Source organism: Sturnira hondurensis, unplaced genomic scaffold (assembly GCF_014824575.4).
Source record: "Sturnira hondurensis isolate 20B ecotype Veracruz unplaced genomic scaffold, ASM1482457v3 Scaffold0006713, whole genome shotgun sequence".
Taxonomy (NCBI): domain Eukaryota; kingdom Metazoa; phylum Chordata; class Mammalia; order Chiroptera; family Phyllostomidae; genus Sturnira; species Sturnira hondurensis.
This window is the reverse complement of record NW_028079344.1, coordinates 4258855-4280376: the sequence shown is the minus strand read 5'-3', so window position 1 is coordinate 4280376 and position 21522 is coordinate 4258855. Positions and strand designations below refer to the sequence as shown.

The window sequence follows — 21522 nt, the reverse complement described above, 5'->3', positions numbered from 1 at the left end:
GAAACATAGAATGCAACCAGGCATATTCTCAGTACTCGGTATATATTTACATGATCACAGATGACAGATGGCTTGAAGGAGAGGATGGCCCAGGAAGTGACTAGATGATAGACACCTCCATTACAGAGGAAGCAGCCTGGATTTACCCTGAGGGCAAGAGTAAAACTGATAAATTATTAAGAAGAATGAAAGATCCCTGCTGCCCCAGTGGGGAGCATAGACTGGGATGCTGAGAAGGCAAAAGCATGACCTAAGGCAGCAATGGAGGGGAAGAAAATTAAAGGACAAAATGGGGGGTGTGGTTAGTGACACATGGGAGCGATGGATCTTCAACGGAGTTAGTGCAGGTGTGCAAGGTTCTGTCACCTTCCCGGTGGAATCTGCATTTGTAGCAATGGCTTACTTTAAGAAGTATTTCTGAATTTATCTTCTCACTTAACAAAACAGACAAAGGCAGGGTATCTTTTATGCATATGCAGTATATTATGGAAGGGTCAATGTATTTAACTTTTATTTAGGGATGAAAATATAAATTTAAAATCCTACTTGTTCCTGATGTTCTGACTAGTTAAAAGGAACTTACAGACCTTTAGCTTCTTATCTGTTAAAGTTTCAGTGATAATTATGTTTGCTAAGAAAATGGATAAGCTCAATTCAATAAACATATATTGCACACTCAATTAGGTTTGGGGTACTGAATGATAATCAGAGAGTAAATGATAAAAATCATCCTGCTTTTACTATTATATTTATATACACTTTACAAAATTATTAACCCAGGAAAATCCTCAGTTTCAGCATTAAATGCATAAATATAATTAACATCCTTGAGTGCTGGTCAAAACTCATTTATTATGTATGTGTTTTTTAATTGTATTTATCAAGATAACCACTGTTTACCTCTTCACTTTATTATCCTAGGCTTTTCTATAGGTTGCTGCTCTCCTTGGTGGACCTATCCCTGTCTTCCAGCTCCTAAGTGGCTACTTTCTACTTCTCCGTTGGATTTCAGCTTAAATAGCACACCCTGGTGCCCTTGCTGAGACTTCAGCTCTGTGTTATATTCTGCTAGAGTACCTGGATTTTTCTACACAGCACTGACCACCATCCCAGCACAGAGACTTGAACAGAAAAGTATTCAATGGATGTTAGGTGAATGAATCAAGAAGAATGAGTAATAGCCAAATGTTGATTCTAAAATTTCCTATAGCATTTTTCAATATTATAAAAGAAAGAATTTTAATGAGATACTCATAACTGCATAGAGCTCTTACCACTTCTCATTGAGCAGGAGAGGAAAACACATTTAGGTAAAAGTGGAGAAGTGAAAGAATTGGGAATAGAGAGCAACTCAAAAGGGGATATGGTTACATGAAAAAAGCTGACATCCCCTCCTAACCTGTTTACTACTTACAGGTTGAAAGATAGAATATTTACTAATTTAATTAAACAACTGAAAACTAATATATGTAACCCACATGGGTAATATAATAATCTATATGTATAATATAAACATAAATATAACACTTAGTTTCTAATGAAACTTAAGGCCAATCAGCATTTATGTGTTCTCATCATAAATAATTACACTGGGGGGGGAAGATGGCTGCGGAGTAGGACAAAGGATTTCACTTCTCTCCACGTAGCAGAGAAGGACCTGGCTGATCTGCGGAAGAGCACAGCAGATGTCAAACTGGGACCCAGCATATAAGAAGACAGGACTCCAGAGAATGTAGCGGACACTGAATGACCAGAGGTTGAGGAGAAGAGACGACCACAGATCAACAAGGTACGAGGAAGCAGCACAGAGGCGATGGTGGGGGGGGGGGGCCCTGCCAGGCCAAGCCAGGGCCCGGCCGGCCAGGTCCCTGAGAGCCCGGGGCGGGCAACACCGTCTCTGGGAGAGAACTGGTCACCAGAACCACCCCTGTCTGGCAGGGCGCAGATTGGAAAACACCATAAGAGATCGGTCTGCCAGTAGTGGCAGAGAGAGGAGTGAGCATTCGGAAGCAAACCAGACAGAAAGCTCCGATAACCCGTGGAGTCAGGTTGCTGGCTTGGGAGAACTGAGAGTAGCCAGAGCACTCCCTGCTTCGAGGGGCCGTGCCTGCCTGCGAGCAGTCCCTGGGAATCTAGGGCTGCTGTCGGGGCCTCCAGAAATGGGTCAGTAGCGAGCTCCATCCCTACTCAGCCAGCACAGACCAGCTCCATCCCTGCTCGCCCAGCGGTGAGGCGGCGCAGGCCAGCTCCATCCCTGCTCAGCTGGCGCAGACTAGGAGACACTGTGAGTGAAGCATTGATCTTCGGCTTGACCGGCTGCAAGTCGAGCGAGTCTTCCCGGTCCCGAGTGGCCCTCACCATCGCCAGCGCCTGCTCCTTCAGCCGAGCACGCCTTCTGCCCCCCCCACCCCCTTCATCGGCCCCGGGTCAGGCCTTCCGGCCCCCCCACCCCCTTCATCGGCCTTGGGTCTTGAGCGCCTTCCTGCCCCCGAGGGCCGCCCCCCCCCCCCAGNGGCCTTGGGTCTTGAGCGCCTTCCCGCCCCCGAGGGCCGCCCCCCCCCCCAGCAAGCCATCTACTTGGGGAACTGCCAGTCACCCGTGCTTTTCTGGTGGGGCGGGGTCTGTGCCGACACCTCGGCTTGGGGAATTGAGAGTCACCCAGGTGATCCCTGTGGCACAGGACCTGCACCGGCTGTCGAATAAATTCGGGGAGTCTCTGGCTGCTGGCTGGGCCCCTGGAAGAGAGCCAGTTGCCAGCTTCACCCCTACTCATTCGTGCAGACAGAGAAACACAGGGAGTCAGGCTGTTGCTGTTGGTTTGGGAGAATTGTGAGTTGCCCTGTGTATTCAGCCACAACACAGGGAAAGGTCCACACCCAAGCCTACGAGAACAAGAAAGCCAGGCTTGGAGCGTGCACCCTCATGTCAGACCAGGGCTGGGAAGCCTGGGAGAAAATCTGCTCTCAGTAGGGTGCGGGTGAGAGGCGCCAGTCTGGATCTTGGGGGGTACTGGCAAGACCAGTTGAGTGTACCAAGGAGCGAGAAGAGCCACAATAACAGCCCCTCAGGCTGCTGCAGTTAGTGAGACCAGACGGTTTGACTCGCTGGACACCAACCGGAGGAGTAGTGGGAGCAGAGAAGACCAAGATACCTACAGGAGACTGCACCACTGAATTCCACAGGTATCCTCCACAGAAGTTCATGCCATAAACTCAGGGTACCAGAACAGATCAATCTAAGAAGCTGAGGCCAACGAGAAGAGCAGCACAAACAATGGGGAGACAAAGAAACAATCCCCAAATGAAAGAAAAGGAGGAAGCCTCAGAGAGAATGTTAGATGAAATAGAGGCAAGTCAACTATCAGATGTGGAATTCAAAGCACTGGTTATCAGGAAATTCAAAGAGCTTACAATGAGCTACCAGAAACTACAGGGAAGCTACAATAAACTCTCCACAAACTATACCAACATGAAAAAGGAAGTAGAAACCATCAGCAAAGGCCAAGAGGAAATGAAAAATACAATTTCTGAATTGAAGAACACAGTAGAAGGTACGAAGAGTAGGATCGATGAGGCGGAGGACCGCATAAGCGAGCTCGAAGACAGGGTGGAAAGAATCTCCCAGGCGGACAAGGTAATGGAAAAGAGAATCAGAAAAAATGAGGAGAGTCTAAGAGAAATGCAAGACAATATGAAACGTAATAATATCCGAATAAGAGGAATACCAGAAGGGGAAGAAGAAGAACAAGGGATAGAAAACCTACTTGAAAGAGTATAACAGAAAATTTTCCTAAGATGAGGGGAGAGAACGTCACACGAATCCAGGAATCACAGAGAGTCCCAGGCAGGTGGAACCCAAAGAGGCCTACTGCAAGACACATCATCATTAAAATGGCAAAACTCCAGGACAAAGAGAGAATCCTAAAGGCAGCAAGGGAGAAAAAGGAAGTAACATACAAGGGGGTACCAATAAGGTTGGCTACTGACTTCTCAACGGAAACATTCCAAGCAAGAAAAGAATGGCAGGAAATATTCCAAGTAATGAGAAACAGAGGCCTACAACCAAGACTGCTTTATCCAGCAAGGCTCTCAATCAACATACAAGGCCAAATAAAGAGCTTCCAAGACAAAAGAAGTCTAAAAGAATACGCCTCCACAAAACTGGCTCTACAAGAATTACTAAAAGGGCTGCTTTAAGGAAAGGAAGGAAAAGAGAGAGACAGAGAGGAACACAGGTACATAAATGGCAATGAATAAGTACCTTTTGATAATAACTTTAAACGTAAATGGATTAAATGCACCAATTAAGAGACATAGAATAGCTGAATGGATAAGAAAGCATGACCCACACATATGCTGCCTACAAGAGACTCACCTGAGGACAAAAGACCACCACAGACTGAAAGTGAAAGGATGGAAACAAATTTTCCAAGCAAATGGACATGAAAAAAAAGCCGGGGTAGCAATCCTCATATCAGACAAAATAGACTTCAAAAAAAAGGCTATAAAGAGAGACCCAGAAGGTCACTTCATAATACTCAAGGGAAGAATCCACCAAGAAGACATTAACATCATAAATATATATGCACCCAACACAGGAGCACCCAAATATATAAAGAAAATCCTAGAGGACCTCAAGAAAGATATTGACAGCAACACAATTATAGTAGGGGATTTTAACACCCCACTGTCAAAAATGGACAGATCTTCCAAACAAAATATCAACAAAGATATAGCAGCATTAAACGACACTCTAGAAGAAATGGACCTAATTGATATATATAGAGCCATCCATCCCAAAGAAACTAAATACACTTTCTTTTCAAACGCACATGGAACATTTTCAAAGATAGATCACATGATAGGACACAAAACCAGTCTCAACAACTTCAGGAAAATAGAAATCATACCAAGCATCTTCTCTGATCACAAGGGACTGAAATTGGAAACCAACCCCACAGGAAAAAACCCAAAACACCCAAAATCATGGAGACTGAATGGTAGGCTATTGAACAATGAATGGGTCAAGATTGAAATTAGGGAGGAAATCAAAAAACTCCTTGAAACAAATGAAAATGAACTCACCACAACCCAAAATTTATGGGACACAGTGAAGGCAGTCCTGAGAGGGAAGTTCATAGCGATACAGGCTCACCTAAAGAGGATAGAAACATTTCAAACAAACAACCTAACCCAACGCCTGCAAGAACTCGAGGAACAACAACAAAGACAGCCCAGAGCAAGTAGAAGGAAGGAAATAACCAAGATCAAAGCAGAATTAAATGACATAGAGACTAAAAGCACAATTCTAAAGATCAATGAATCCAGGAGTTGGTTTTTTGAAAAGATAAACAAAATAGACAAACCTTTAAGTAGGCTCATTAAGAAAAGAAGAGAGAGGACACAAATAAACACAATCAGAAATGAAAGAGGAGAGATTACAACTGATACCACAGAAATAGAAAGGATTGTAAGAAATTACTATGCGGAACTGTATGCCAAGAAATTTGAAAACCTGGGTGAAATGGACAAATTTCTAGAAAAATATAATCTTCCAAAACTCAATGAAAAAGAAGCAGAAAACCTGAACAGGCCAATAACAGCAAATGAAATTGAAGAAGTAATCAAAAAACTCCCATCACACAAAAGCCCTGGGCCAGATGGTTTCACAGGAGAATTCTACAAAGCTTTTAAGGAAGAGCTAACCCCTATTCTTCACAGACTATTCCAAAAAATCCAAAAGGAGGGAAAACTCCCCAACTCTTTCTATGAAGCCAGCATCACCCTAATCCCAAAGCCAGATAGAGACACAACAAAGAAAGAAAATTACAGACCAATATCACTGATGAACATAGATGCTAAAATCCTCAACAAAATATTGGCAAATCGCATCCAACAATACATCAAAAAGATCATACACCATGACCAAGTGGGATTCATCCCGGGGATGCAAGGATGGTTCAATATACGCAAATCAATAAATGTAATACACGAAATAAACAAAAGCAAAGACAAAAACCACATGGTCATATCAATAGATGCGGAAAAAGCTTTTGATAAGGTACAACACCCATTTATGATAAAGGTACTCAGCAAGGTGGGAATAGAGGGAACATTCCTCAATATAATAAAGGCCATATATGAAAGACCTACAGCCAACATCATACTCAATGGGCAAAAACTAAAAGCTTTTCCACTAAGATCAGGTACAAGACAAGGTTGCCCACTTTCACCACTTCTATTCAATATAGTATTAGAAGTTCTAGCTGCAGCGATCAGACAAGAAAAGGAAATAAAAGGCATCCAAATCGGAAAGGAGGAAACAAAACTGGCATTGTTTGCAGATGACATGATAGTGTACATGGAAAACCCTATAGCCTCTACCAAAAAACTGCTGGAACTAATAAATGAATTTGGCATAACAGCGGGATACAAAGTTAATATCCAGAAATCAAAGGCATTTTTGTATACCAACAATGAAGCAGCAGAAGCAGAAATCAGGAAAAAAATCCCATTCGATATAGCAAAAAGAAAAATAAAATATCTGGGAATAAACCTAACCAAGGAGGTAAAAGACCTGTATGCAGAAAACTACACAACACTGAAGAAAGAAATCAAGGAAGACACAAATAAATGGAAACATATACCGTGTTCATGGATTGGAAGAATTAACATCATCAAAATGTCCATACTACCCAAAGCAATTTACAGATTCAATGCAATACCTATTAAAGTACCAATGGCGTATTTCACAGACATAGAACAAACACTTCAAAAATTTATATGGAACCAGAAAAGACCCCGAATAGCTGCTGCAATTTTGAGAAAGAAGAACAAAGTAGGAGGGATCACAATACCTGATATCAAACTGTATTACAAGGCCACTGTAATCAAAACAGCCTGGTACTGGCACAAAAACAGGCACATAGACCAATGGAATAGAACAGAGAGCCCAGAAATAAACCCAACTCTCTACAGTCAATTAATATTCGACAAAGGGGGCAATAACATAAAATGGAGTAAAGACAGCCTTTTCAACAAATGGTGTTGGGAGAACTGGACAGCTACATGCAAAAAAATGAAACTTGAGCACCAACTTACACCATACACCAAAATAAATTCAAGGTGGATAAAAGACTTAAATATAAGCCGTGAAACCATTAAAACCCTAGAGGAGAGCCTTGGCAAGAAAATCTCAGATATTCCACGCAGCAATATTTTTACTGATACGTCCCCTAGAGCAAGGAACATAAAGGAAAGAATAAACAAATGGGATCTCATCAAAATTAAAAGCTTCTGCATGGCTAAGGAAAACAGTATCAAGATACAAAGAGAAGCAACAGCTTGGGAAAACATATTTGCCAATGATACCTCAGATAAGGGTTTAATCTCCAAAATATACAAAGAACTCATTCGGCTCCACTCAAAGAAGACAAGCAACCCAATCAAAAAATGGGCAGAGGACTTGAACAGACATTTCTCCAAGGAGGACATACAGAGAATCCAGAGACACATGAAAAGATGCTCGATATCACTAGCTATCAGAGAGATGCAAATTAAAACCGCAATGAGATACCACTTAACACCAGTCAGATTGGCTATCATAAACAAAGAAACAAACAACAAGTGCTGGAGAGGTTGTGGGGAAAAGGGGACTCTAGTTCACTGTTGGTGGGATTGCAGACTGGTACAACCACTATGGAAAACAGTATGGAATTTTCTAAGAAAACTAAAAATGAACGTACCTTTTGACCCAGCAATTCCACTCTTGGGAGTATATCCTAAGAACCCTGAAACACCAATCCAAAAGAACCTATGCACCCCGATGTTCATAGCAGCACAATTTACGATAGCCAAGAGTTGGAAGCAGCCTAGATGCCCATCGGTAAATGACTGGATCAAAAAACTATGGTACATTTACACAATGGAATTCTATGCTGCAGAAAGGAAGAAGGAACTACTACCCTTTGCAACATCATGGATGGAACTGGAAAGCATTATGCTGAGCGAAATAAGCCAGGCGGTGAAAGACAAATATCATATGATCTCACCATTAACAGGAATCTAAACAAACCAAACAAGCAAGCAAAATACAACCAATGACACTCAAATATGGAACAGGCTGTCAGGGCCCAGAGGGGAGAGGGGAGAGAATCATAGGGGAAAAGGGAATGGACTCACATGAACAAGTATAAAAGACACATGGACAATAACTAAGGGTGGGGGGTGGAAAGGGGAGGGAGGCTGGGAGCATGGGGTGGGGGGCAGGCAGGGTTGGGAATATAAGACAGAAACCTGTACTTGAACAAGAATTAAATAAAAATTATATAAAAAAATAATTACATTGGATGAGGTCTGTCTGGAAAAAGTCCGGCCATTGTTAATATAAGGAGAATGGTTTGTGTGACACTGATGTAACCTGACAGCCAAGGAGAGTGGACTGGAATATGCATGCATGAACAACAATGACTTCGCTGTACTAGTCATTGGGGGTAGCAGTTGCCATTGAAGGAGCATGTGTACTGTGTGGCCATTGTATTCGAAATGACTGAGTGATGAAAAGCAATGAATGAGTGAGTAGAGTAATGAATCTGAATCAGATTTTGCAGTAAGCTTGAACATTCCTCCACAGAAACTATTCAGATGATTCAGAAGGCTGCAGCTACGAGCAACCAGTGATTGGCAGCTTCATCACAACAATACGCTGCTCATGCATCAAATCTTATGCAGAGGTTTTTTTGGCAAAACATCCAATCACCCAGGCGACTCAGCCCTCATAGAGCTCAAATTTGGTGCTCTGCAACTTCTGACCTTTCCAGAAACTAAAATCACCTTTGAAAGGGAACAGTAAGACAGTCAATGAGATTCAGGAAAATATGACAGAGCAGCTGATCACAATCGAGAAAACTGTGTGAGGTCCCAAGGTGCCTATTTTGAAGGGGACTGAGGCATTGTCCTATGTATAATGTTCCTGTACCTATTTCAATAAATGTCTTGTTTTTCATATTACATGGCTGGACCCTTTTGGATACATCTCAAATATATTTGTAAGTGCTGATTGAGAAAATGTTCTGCTGAAGAGAACAACATAAAACAGAGCTCATTATATGACTACCCCCCACCCTAAACAGGATCAAGCAGCAGTGTAACCTGAGGCAAGTGGTCAGACGCTCTCTGAGTTGTTCTTTGGCACTAAACAGTTGTGCCTCTAAGCAGCACAGTAGGTTAGCTTTCACTACCTTTCCCATAAGTGATTTCATTAGTCTCTTAGACTTTTTAATCTTTTCTTGTATATTCATGTGATTTTAACACCTTAAAAAAGGGAAATGAGGTATCTATATAGTCAAATCAGTTAGTCTTTGTCAAAATTCCCAAGATCCTCTCTCCCAAAGGCATCAGTCTTAGCTTGGAACATCTCTAGAAACTAATCCCTTGAAGTCCCTGGAATCAATCATTGTGAATGGGAAGACCCAGCAGTTCCTGAGACAAAATGGCTGAGCAGCTTTGAGAGTCATAAGGCAATATGTTGTTCAGTTCAAGGCATTTGCAACTTTTTGGTGCTCTGTGTTTAAAATGGAAACTGCTCTAAAATCATTCCACTGTTAACATTTACAGAGATGGGTGGGCGGTGTGGGGGCGAGGAAGAGACAGCCTGTGACTTCCTCTGTTGTCAATGGAAAATTAAATCAACTCCTGCGTCCACCTCCCTTCCTGATGAGTGGTGTCTGGGCTGCTGGTCCGTGTGATGTGGGAGTGCACAGCTCTACCTGCTTGACCTCTAGGGAGGCAGTGGTGCATAATGGACGGCCACTACTGTGAGTGACGCTCAAGGGCGCCCACATAATCTGTAGTCCCAATTCCAGACATCTACCTTTTCAGCAACAAGCATGGGTTCCTTTGGGCATGGCAGGAATGAGAAATAGTATGACCGAAAATGTGGTTCTTCCCTGTTCCCAGTCAAGAATTAGCCACAAACATCCACTGAGTGTACTGGTGGCATTCCTTAATGAGCTGGGAGGAGGGTTCATACTCTGGCCTTCAGCAAGTCGACACCCTGCCACATCCACTCAATAGCCATTGCACACATACCCCAACACATGCAATAGTCACGACAAAAGTGACTGGCACAGGATCCAGGCAAAGTGGCGAGGGTAACGCAGGAAAAGGAAGGTAGAGAGAAACAGAAAGAGAAAGGTCCAGATGGTTCTTTTGAGCAAAAGGGACTACTAGTGCCACATATTTACTGCAAATACTCATATAATTTGTGATTTCAAATAAGTTATCAGAGAGATTGATAAGTAGATTTTCAATTTCTAGTGTTCTAGTATTCACTTTAACAGTACTTTAAACAGTTAATATCGTCAATCACTTTGATTAGTAAATACATTCTCTTTTTGTCTTCTAAAAAGAGTAAATGGTTTTGATTTCTCTAAATCCTGCTTCTAATGAAAATTAGCATTTGGAATTTATAAGAGCCTTCCCTTCAAGCCCTAAGAGTTAGCTATATCTAGACTGGGCCCAATGGAAATGAGAGAAAGGAAAGAAACCTGCAGGCTGTGGCTCCATTACCCCCCTGGCCCCATGCCCTGCCCCCTCCGATCCATCCTGCACTGCGCTACTGTGCTGATCTTCCTTACAATTTTCCTTTACCACAATCTTTGAAATGGCTTATTCACTGCCTTAACAAGCTCCTCTGTACCCTCAGTGCTTAGACAGTGCTCACACCCTATTGAGCATCTAGTAAATGTAATCCCAGGAACTTCATTACATAATATGGTATTATCCCTGCTTCGGAAAGAGGAGGAACTTAAGGCTCAGAGATGTAAGGAAACCAGTCATCGCTCACACAGCAAGTGGTTGAGAGACCTGGAATTTGAAATAAAGTTTAGCTTCAAGGAGGATCTGTCCCTATTCATGTGGCTCCATTTAAAGTTAAATGGTGGACAGCTTCAGACCACACAAGATTACATCCCTACCACCACTATAAGCCACACACTCAGGGGCAGACTCAGTGACACCAAACCCCTCCCCAAGCAAGTCCTGCTCCACAGGGTCAAATCCAGACTCTGGATTTAAAGTTATCCAGATTCTGTGGGAGAGTCTGGATAAAAGGAGGTGGAGAGACTAGCTAAAGAACATGTATGCATTGCCCATGGACACAGACAACAGTGTGGTGGTGGGCGGCGGGGAGCAGGGTGGAGGTGGGAAAAGAGGGGGGAAATGGGGAACATCTGTACTAGTGTCAACAATAAAAATAAAATCAATCAATTAAAAAATAGTTATATTCACAAATTATGTTACTTAATTATTTCAATATTAAATTAGTTTCCTCCTTAGAATATGCCAAATAGAGATTCTGCCTGTCTAAAAGGTTACACGTGACACCTGACACTCTCTCTTAATTTGGGCCATAATAATCTTGGTTATTAATTATTGATAGATTCAGGAGTTTCTAATTAATTTAGAGGAGAATACTGTTTAGGTCTGGAAATTACACATCGATTCTAATATATTTCACTTGGGACCGATGTCTTTGTCTCTGCATTTTGGCTGTCTCCCTGTGTCTGTTTCTATGCATTACATTGAGCTGCCATGTCTCCCGGACTTGGTAGAGTGGCCTTGTGTAGTAGGCGTTCTGTAAGGCCCAGTGGTGCAACCTTACCAGTCACCTGAGCTAGGTGCTCCAGGTGCAGCCCTCTGTGGGCAGTGTACACTGTCCTGTTGTTATTGAGCCTTGATTGCTGTTGCTGTCACCAGGAGGGATTAACCCCCAAACCAATTAGCTGAGAGTACCGGCTACAGCTACAGCAGAGGACTGGCTGTGCTGGATTTGACCCTTGGAGCAGGACTTGCTTGGGGAGGGGTTTGGTGCTCACTGAGTCTGCCCCTGAGTGTGTGGCTTACGGTGGTGGGAAGGATGTAATCTTGTGTGGTCTGAAGCTGTCCACCAGGTACACTGGCCTGGGTCTCCGGAGGTACAAGGTTAGCCACTGTCTGTGTCCTGTCTGGGGCCACCTGACACCAGCTACAGAGAGATATGAAGATGACTGCTATATCTGCTGGGCTTGAAGGTGTCCAAGAGAGGACAAGCTGCAAAACAAGGATGGCTACTGCCAGTGGTGGGCCTGGGGCCACCTGACAGGAGGTGTGGGTTATGCAGAGACCAGATGCTGTTTGTCTGAAAGATTTTAGGAAATACCCTGAGAAATTTTTAAAAAGACTGAAGCTTGAGCCAAGACAGGCCTTTAGGAAGGAAAAGCCACTGGAAACACCTTGGGTGTGCCTGCAAGTTTGGTGGGGAGGGGTTTCAGGAAATCACCAGGGAGGTATAAACAACGATAGCCAGGTTGATGGAGACTCAGATACAGTGCTTGCCTGCTGTGGGGAGAGAATTCAGCAAAAGAACAAGGGACTCTGCCAGCACTTCTGCCTAGGTGAAAGCTGCCTCCCCAGCTCTTGCCAATGCTAGACAATTCAGTTCCTCCCCATGTGTCCTTGGTACCTTTGGAGCTGCTGTCTTAGTCCTGGAGCTCAGAAGAAGTCAATCAGAGTAAGTTCACATGTGGGCCCTTTAAGAGGAACTGCCTGGGGACTCCAGAAATCCTCTATCTTACTCATTTTCAATTCCTGCTGGTTTTTACAGCCAGAAGTTATGGGGACTTTTCTTCCCAACACTGGAACCCTGGGCATGGGGGCCCCATGTGTGGAGGCCCCTTGATCCTTAGGGGGACCTCTCCAGCAGTGATATCCATCCTGATTTTCATCTGACACCCTTAGGTGTGACACCAGCCCATTCTGTGTCTCTGCCCCTCCTACTGAGTGTCAACGTGGCTTCCTTTTTATTATTGTAATTCCCTAGTTGTAGGACTTCCACACAACCAGATTTTAGGAGGTTCTGAATGATGGTTGTTCTGTAGTTCAGCTGTATTTTGATAAGGTTGTGGGAGGATGCAAGTGCTATGTTTATCTATACCGCCATCTTTACCAGAGGTCTACAACTAAGTTTTTCAAAGAATGTTTTACAGAACTGAGGTATGAGAAAGTTCATCACCTACTTATAACATCAGTTCTTAAAACCTTGGAAATGCATAAGTAAATGTACCCACATGCAATAAAAAATTGAAATGCAGTGAAGATATCAGAAATTACAGGATTTCTGTGTATGATTTTATTGATAAAAATTTTTAAATCATTAATTTATTTTTCATGATATTTGATTTGAATGAAATAATAAAATGAAGCACACAAAAGGGAAAAGTTAGAGGACCAGAGCTGGTCCTTTGAAAAGAAACAACACAAACCACCTAATGACATGGTCTGAAGAATGCTACACAAGAAGAAACACTTGGTTTAAAGTGTTTTTAAAAATATGACTTCATATAATCTCCACAAGAACCCTATAATGTTGGTATAATCAGAGGCTCCTTGCACAAAGCAGAAGAGAATGGGAAGAAGAAGAAGCAGAAGAAGGTGTTGTTGATGGAGTGAACATGTTTTTCCTTGGACTTACAGGTGGTAGACCATATTAAAGACTGTTGGCGATTTAAGAAAAAAAATTGGTCCATACTTAATAACATCAAACTTCCAAAACATATTCAATCATATGCCAACAATTATAATTTCTAATATAGGAAGCTTCTTAAACCAAAATGTACGATTATCTCTACCTTTCATTAACAATAATGATTTCTTTCCGTGCTTTCATTGAAAAGATTTATCTCACTGTCCCCTCTGAGGTGCAACACTTCAGACACCTTGGTTCCCAGTCTCATGCTGAGTCCTTCCAACAAAAACTGCTGTCTGATAACCAGGTGGGTACATGAGTGCAGGCTGATGGCCCACAAGGAGAAAAAGTTTTACTTCCCATATAGCTCCAGGATCAACACATCACCTTAGAGAAAATAAAGTTTCTTTTCTTTTTAAAAAATTTTATTTATCTATTTTTAGAGAGAGGGGAAAGGAGGGAGAAAACATCAATGTGAGGTTGCCTCTCATACTCCTCCAACTGGAGACGTGGCCCACAACCCAGGCAAGTGCCCTGACTGGGAATTGAACAGGCAGCCCTTTGCTTTGCAGGCTGGCTTGGCACTCAATCCACTGAGTCACACCAGCCAGGGCTAAATACAATTTCTTTACTGTCTATTTATCCTCAGTGGGATGAAAATTTGTTCTTCACCTTGTTCTAAGAACACAGTATTGGATTTTTCCAAGCACAAAGAACCTGATAATGAGAAAAAATAGTATCCTTTAATACATTCTTAATTTTCTAATTTGTTACAAAAATATTTGACTAGTACTTTGAGTAAATCAGGTATTAGAATTTAATAATGAGGCTTTAATATGTGCTGACATTGTCTTAGTTAACTACAAGAGGCAAAGCAGAATAAGGAAAAAATGATACAGAGGGGTAAATTAAAACAGCAGACATTTTCAAAGTCTATCACAATAATGAATTCAAGGCAAAATTCATTTAATAAAATTCTGGACCCACTATATAAAAATAATTCTTGATTTGTATATAAAACTGAATTTATTATAGGAGACAAGTCTTTTTAAAATCAGAAGTGTTTTACATGAACGAAATATTTTTGCTTGGAGGAAAAATAATAGGAAATATTTATCTCATTTGAAATCTTACTTACCTAGAACACAACCTTACAAAAGGTGAAATATTTCTTCCATTCCTTATGCCTTCATTTCTTCCCTATTCATAATGTAGTAAGGTTCCTATTTGCTGTCCTGATTCTCAGCTACAAAAAATTATTCAGAAACTGTTTTTGAAATATAACCACTGAGGAAGCAAGCATTTGGTTGTAAGGACAACCACAGTATAATGGGTTGCCAATGACAATATAAGCACAATATTAAAATAATTGGGGCTACCTTTATTAGAAAAACAACACAGTGGCTACCATAAATTAAGGTTACATTCGCGTGTTTAGCCATCGGTTTTAAGGTCTGGCTTGTTGATGTGATTGCTGCTCACTTTCCATTCCCGGGGACAGACAACTGTACTAGATGCTTGCCCCATTTAATAATGTCTCCTAAATGAATAAATCAAAAAAAGAACTTAATCTTTTAACATTTCACTGAAATAAATACCAGAATGCTTAATTAATCAACATACTCAAGCACTGAGTTTTAATTAAGAAGACATGTAGCTACAAAATATTTATGAACAAATTAAAGCAACAGTGTTGGTACATCTAAAATGAGAGTCATTTGAAAACACCATTACCTAAGGCTCAAAAATGTGATTAAGTCTCAAGCTCGTAAACGAACAGAAAGTAGAATACATTATTAATGAGATGTTGCAGAGAGTAGAAAGAATATATGTACATCAAGAATAAATTCACAGAGAGAAGTTTTGTTGGATAAAATTTGTGTAAAACTCATTCTTTATTTAAAGTTGCTCTTTTACTAGCAAATTACAAGGGTTTTCACTGCCATGCTGTTTCTGCATGTCATGAATAGTGGAAAGAAGAGAGAGAAGAGATGTGATTCTAAATGAGTAGAATAAAATTAAGCTTTTATCTGTCTTATTAAAAAAATTGATCCTATGAATATACATTAAAATTCTGTCCCAGGTGCTAGTTTACCAGCTGGAATGATGAAATTTGTGTTCTCCCTGGCCACCTTAGAATTTAAATAATTTTATGTGACAGAGCTGACATGTTGATCAATAAAAAGACAACAGTCATTTACACTGTGAGTTTAGTGTGATTTCAAGAATCTGCATTAACAAAGCTGAGTGCTTGTAGTGGAATCAATACACAACCAACCACCTTGCTTACTGAAGCCCATAAATAAAGTACGACTGCATTTTCAACACCAACAAATACGTATTAAATAAAAATCAAATCATTTGAAAAAATGGGTTTTGGAAATCACATGCCAGTATTTTTGAACACAAAAAAACTGTTAAAAAAAAGAATCCAAGAAAGCAAACAGATGTTCACTTCCATTTCCACTCTTTCTTCGAGCATTTATCTTATCATTTGGGAAAAGCTTTCTTGTATTGCAGTTTGATTACATGTGCATTTTGCAATATTCCAGATGTATTCAAATGCTTTAATGTGCATTATGGCTTTATATTTTAGGTCTCTGTGATTCCCTAATCAGCGTTCTTATTTCTCTAAACACTAAATGAAATAGAAGATTTTCACACATCTTATTTAGTTTGAGAGTATTATGGATTTCCCCCCCACCAAACTAGTCTTTCTAGATATATTGGCATTCCATATACTCAACGGATAATCGGTCCCATTATGTTGTCCTACAATCACTAATTCATGGAAGAGAATACAGGGTTGCAAAAGTAGGTTCCCAGTTGTGAGTACACGGAACACAGAGTTACTAAAGCTACTGTAATAATCACAACCCGTGTCTTTTTCCATACAGACGACTGTAAACCTACTTTTGCCCTACCCTGTATTTACTTTTCTGTAAAAAAAATCTATTGATAGATGAGATTGAAATAATTTACTGTCTCAAATTTGTGCAATAAAATTTATGCATTTAACATAAACATCTTTGCCCTGGCTGGCATGGCTCAGTGGACTAAGTGCTGGTGTGTGAAGCAAATGGTCATCAGTTCGATTCCCAGTTATGGCACATGCTGGGTTGTGGGCCAGGTCCCCAGTAAGGGGAATGCAAGAGGAAACCACATATTGATGTTTCTCTCCCTTTCTTTCTCCCTCCCTACCTCTCTAAAAATAAATAAATAAAATCTTAAAAAAAAAAAAAGACAAGCATCCTTCCAGTAAAGGTGGTGTTCACAGTGGATTCCCTGTGGTGCTTACTGAATGGTGTCCCACAAGAAATAAAACTCATTCTAGTATTATGGATTTAGACAATGAACATACATAGGATATTTATTAACTTCAAGATGCAAACCTTAGGGGTGAAAGTACAGAGAGGCAGATTGCAAAGTGACCCTGTCACATTCAAGGAATGTTTAGCGAATAACAAGATGATGTTTCATCAAAGCGGACCAGTGCTAACTTGAAACGTAGAGCACTATGAGAATTGTGAAAGCAGATGTGACAACCTGAACTGAAATCCTAGCCGAGGCAGAGAGTTGGGCCTGATGAAATGATGTAAGACCTGTGGTGAATGATGTGTAGTCTGGACACTCTGACAAGCATCTGAATCTGCATTTTTACAGACATAAGAGTCAGAAGTCTGAGGATATCTATAATTAATGAACTAGTAGGCCTTCAAAGCCACTGAAAACAGCTAGAAAGGTTTAAATAAAAACAATAAAGTCATGCGTTAGCAACACCCGTGATAGAAAATATGAACAGTAGTTTGAAATGCAAGGGACAGTTTGAGAAGACAAGGGAAGAAGGATTGGGAAGAGGGCTAATGTGGATTGCCCAAAGGAATATTACTGGAAAACTTGGACTTGGAATGATCTAAACAAAGATGTTGATGGGAACGGACAGAAAATCTTTGAAGAAACAATGCAACAAGAAGAGAAAAAATGTGTAAAATGATTTTATATAAGAATAAAGTAGAATAGGGAATAACTAGCTACTTGGAGGAACGGTCAGGGCTTCAGCATCTCCAGGATTTCGCTGTGGAGGCACCGAACACTGAGCGACCTCTGCCCTTTCATTCATCCTGGTGCTTCTACTGCAGAAAACCAACTCCTGTCCTAATAATGGCCCATTACTGCTGAGTCTGGGCAACTGTTAAACTGGCCAGAAAAAAAATGATGTTTTTCTCCCAAGGCCATGGTCAGAGCTTCAATTTTCATTTAATAATAACTGAGCCTTGGGGAGTGAGAAAAGGACGACCCGCGGCTGGGCACACTTGGGCCTCGAACAGCCCTGTGTGTGATGAGTGTCATTCGGAGCAGTGCAGCCACCTGACAGCACACATCAGTCCAGGGTTCTGGGTGGTGTTCGCAGCACTGCTTTTCTAACAGAAGTAATAGCTGAAATCTGGAACAGAGCTTTTACACATTTCATGGTGTTTTCACAAACTGCACGTATGAACAGCAATCCTAAATTCTTTACGTGAGCGATCATGTTGAGGAGTCAACAGAGCAAATAGAAAATTGTTTCATGTAATTTTGTAGGTTTTTCAGGTATAAATTTCTGTGATTCCACCCTAATTTGACTTCACTGTCAACTAGTGCCATTCTGTTTTCACTGTGTGGACTAAATTTTGTGTCCATCTCATCAGAGATACAGAAGTCCAGCTGAGTGCTACAGGACACTGTCGTGAAAACGTGATTAAACAAGAGCCAGGGCTCAAAAGGTTAATGAAACAAAAATCTACAAAAGAAATATGGAAACAAACCCTATATAGCCTTAATTGTGAGTGTAAATGTTTCCTTTGAGTATGTTATTGAAAGTAATATATTATTTTGAATGAAGCCAATTCTGATGGCGCACAATATCTAAGTTTCTCTGAAACAAGTAGAACTTTGGTTTATACAGATTAATGAGCTTATGACAAGTTCATATTCAAGAGTTATTCAGGCATTCCTTTGCTGCTTCCTAGGAAGAATAAATTTATTTTATTCATTCACTATAAAAGTTACACTTTGTAATTTTCTTAGCTATATAAATCATCACAGAATAAGAAATGAGACCTACATGCTGGCAGTAAACTTAAATCTGTTCAAATAAAGACTTCACAATGTTCTTTCCATTTCTGTATTGCAGCGATTTTCAACCTTTTTCATCTGTGGTACTCATAAACTAATTACTAAAATTCTATGGCACATTGAGAAATTATATATTTTTGCCAATCTGACAAGAAATAGGTATAATTTTGATTCATTCACACTATGATGGCTACTCTTGTGTTGGCTGTTGTCATTTTTTAAAATTTGACAATCTAAAGGAAAAGAGGTCAGTGGCCCTGACTAAATAATAGTCATATACTGCAAGCTCTAAAAATTTTTGTGGCACAGCAGTTGAAAATCACTAGTCTACTTCTTTTTTAAAAAATATGCACCACATATTCAACTGAGAAATTAGGCAATTTATGAACATTAACCAGATTTAAACCCAAGGCACGTAAACAAATGAGCACAAGGTCCACTTAAAAAAGAGAACTCAGGATAAAAACGTCAGGTGCCCTTGGGCAACTAAACTGCAGCAGGTGATTGCCTTGGAGAAGTAAAGCTACCTCTCACACCCTGGGGCTTTTGCTCCTTACCTTCAAAGATCAACCCGCTTACATTCAGAATCAAACTCTACACAATACTTGATCAAACCACATCAAAGCACTTCCCTTTTGCTTAATCATTTCTTTTAATTAGAATTAATAAAGATATGGATTTACATGCTGACTGAGGTTTGTAGCAAATCCCTAGAAAACACAGTCGAGAAATTAACCAATTTGATTTTAGTTTTCATCTCTGGAGAGCCAGCCCACCCCTTCTCTGCTCAGTACCTGACAGGCGCGCCTCGGCTGTGTGCAGGCTTCAACATGACTGTCACTGTATTGTCAGTTTGATTCAAAGGGGTCTCGAGTTCATAAATCGGCATAGAGGGTGCTGGGGGAAAATGCAAAAGATTGGAGACTCATTATTTCCGGTTTATCGTTTCAGTTTTCTGTCTACTTTCTTTTATAAAGAACATTAGGAACACAGTGCACTTCAATTAAATTGCAGATGTCACCCGAGCATGAGCAGCCTTTGTGTACATACCCTACACAAAATATCAGGGACAACTGCTAAAACTAGTATATGCTGTCTTCTTTGATCTCAAAGATCAAAGTTGGGAGAGAGCAGGAGCAAATCTTGTGAGGTGTTAGTAATATTCTGTTTTTGGAGTTTTTGTTTGGATTCTTGCTGTAGTGAGCTTGTGAAAATCTATTGAGTTGTACACTTATAATTTGTGTTCTTTTCTTCAAAAACAGACTTTAAAGCTATATTTAAGAAATAATTAGTGGGATCATAAAACTGAACTTTACAGTTCTTCCATCTAGGTCAATGTGTGTGTGTGTGTGTGTGTGTGTGTGTGTGTAGCAAAGATCTGTCAGCGGATTTGAGGGGGATGGTAGGAGCCAGAGGGGCTGGTTGAAATTAGTGATCACTGGTGGGCTGGCATGAAAAGCACGAAGTGGGAAAGATATGGGAACTGAAATAAGAAATTTATGGGTTTGACTTTTTGTTGTGCTGTGTTTTAAGCAGCATAAGAGCTTCAGCACATTATTTGAGGAACTTTAGTTCACTCACCTTTAAAATAGGAGAAATTATCCTCTATGGCTATTATAAAAATTCAAAACAATATATAAAGTGAGCCCAGAAAATACAATTCTATAAATGTTAGTTTTCCAATGTGAATCCTATTTCCAAGGCCATTTCATGGCATTACTTGCTTTCTAGATTGTTAACTCTTACTGTGAGAAGACAACAGAGCTCTCGGGTAATTCTATCACCACCGTGGATAAGGGAAGTCACTTAATAAAAGCTGGGATGTGAGAGGGCATAAGGTCTCTTTATGACCCACAGGTTACAGGAACCTGATGAGAACACTGGAGATCTTTCTACGAACATAGTTTTTAAAACTCTGATATATAAAAAGATTTTATGTAAAAGACATGAGCTAGATCTCAGCTCCAGTTATTGGATTTTCTCAGCATTAAAAATTAACTCCAGTTCCATGAAAAATTAACTCAAATTCATAATACAGAATTACATTTTGTATAGAGAGTAGTTATCTGAGATCCATGAACATAGAAAGTAGAGGCCCATAAATTGCAATTTTTTTGAACTAAAAAAATTACACATTTATTCTTAATGAGCCTCTTTAGGCTAATTAAAATGTCAACTATCTTTGCTTTTGGATAGAGTTGCATAAACTTGGTGGGCTCACAGTGCTCAGGCCTATATCAACCAGAATTTTTATTTAATAAAAACAGTAAAAATGAATAGTTTTTCTGAAAAAACAGATCCTTTAAGATAGTATCTTTTGAAATATGGTAATCATAGGGGAAAATTACAAATAAAAGGGGGCTTGGAGGAGTAGACATTAATACACATTGCCTCTTTAAATCTCCATGATAAATCCTTGCACCAGATACTGTCATCTTAATACATATCGGCGATTAAATTCACTTGATTAAAATCAGAGAGGCAGTACATAAAAAATTATAACTAGAACCCATATTTTCAGAATCCAAGTCCAGGAGTCTCTCAGATCACTCATCTATACCCTATGCCATTTTTCTAACCTCCCAAGGACTTCTTTCTTTTTGCCAACTCTCCATATTGTTCTTATAACCTAATGCTTCACATCAAGGATCAGGTGGATATTAAACTTCAAGTCAAGTTTATGCTCGTAAGTCAAATCTTATACAATGAAAAAATTCCTTTAAGTTATAATTGCTTAAAAACAAAATTCCAAGCCTTCTTCCTTCAAAATCTAGTAGAACGCTTACATTACTTTAGTTTTATCTCCTTTTCTTCATTTCCAACAAAACTTGTAAAACTAGGAATGAGGAACAATATATAGGAAATCAGTCTGAATATTACATAGCTACCCCTGACTAAGTTACC

General features: G+C 40.3%; 1 protein-coding gene across 9 annotated transcripts in view; it reads right to left on the bottom strand.

Annotated features, from left to right (window-relative positions):
• PTPRM (protein tyrosine phosphatase receptor type M) overlaps positions 1–21522 on the bottom strand; it is an 827815-nt gene that overhangs the window by 294281 nt on the left and 512012 nt on the right. For all 9 annotated transcript variants that reach the window (XM_037050333.1, XM_037050337.1, XM_037050335.1 and 6 more), the window contains exon 11: positions 19413–19515. In XM_037050333.1, the coding sequence (XP_036906228.1) occupies positions 19413–19515 (103 nt within the window). The remainder of the gene's footprint in view (positions 1–19412; positions 19516–21522) is intronic.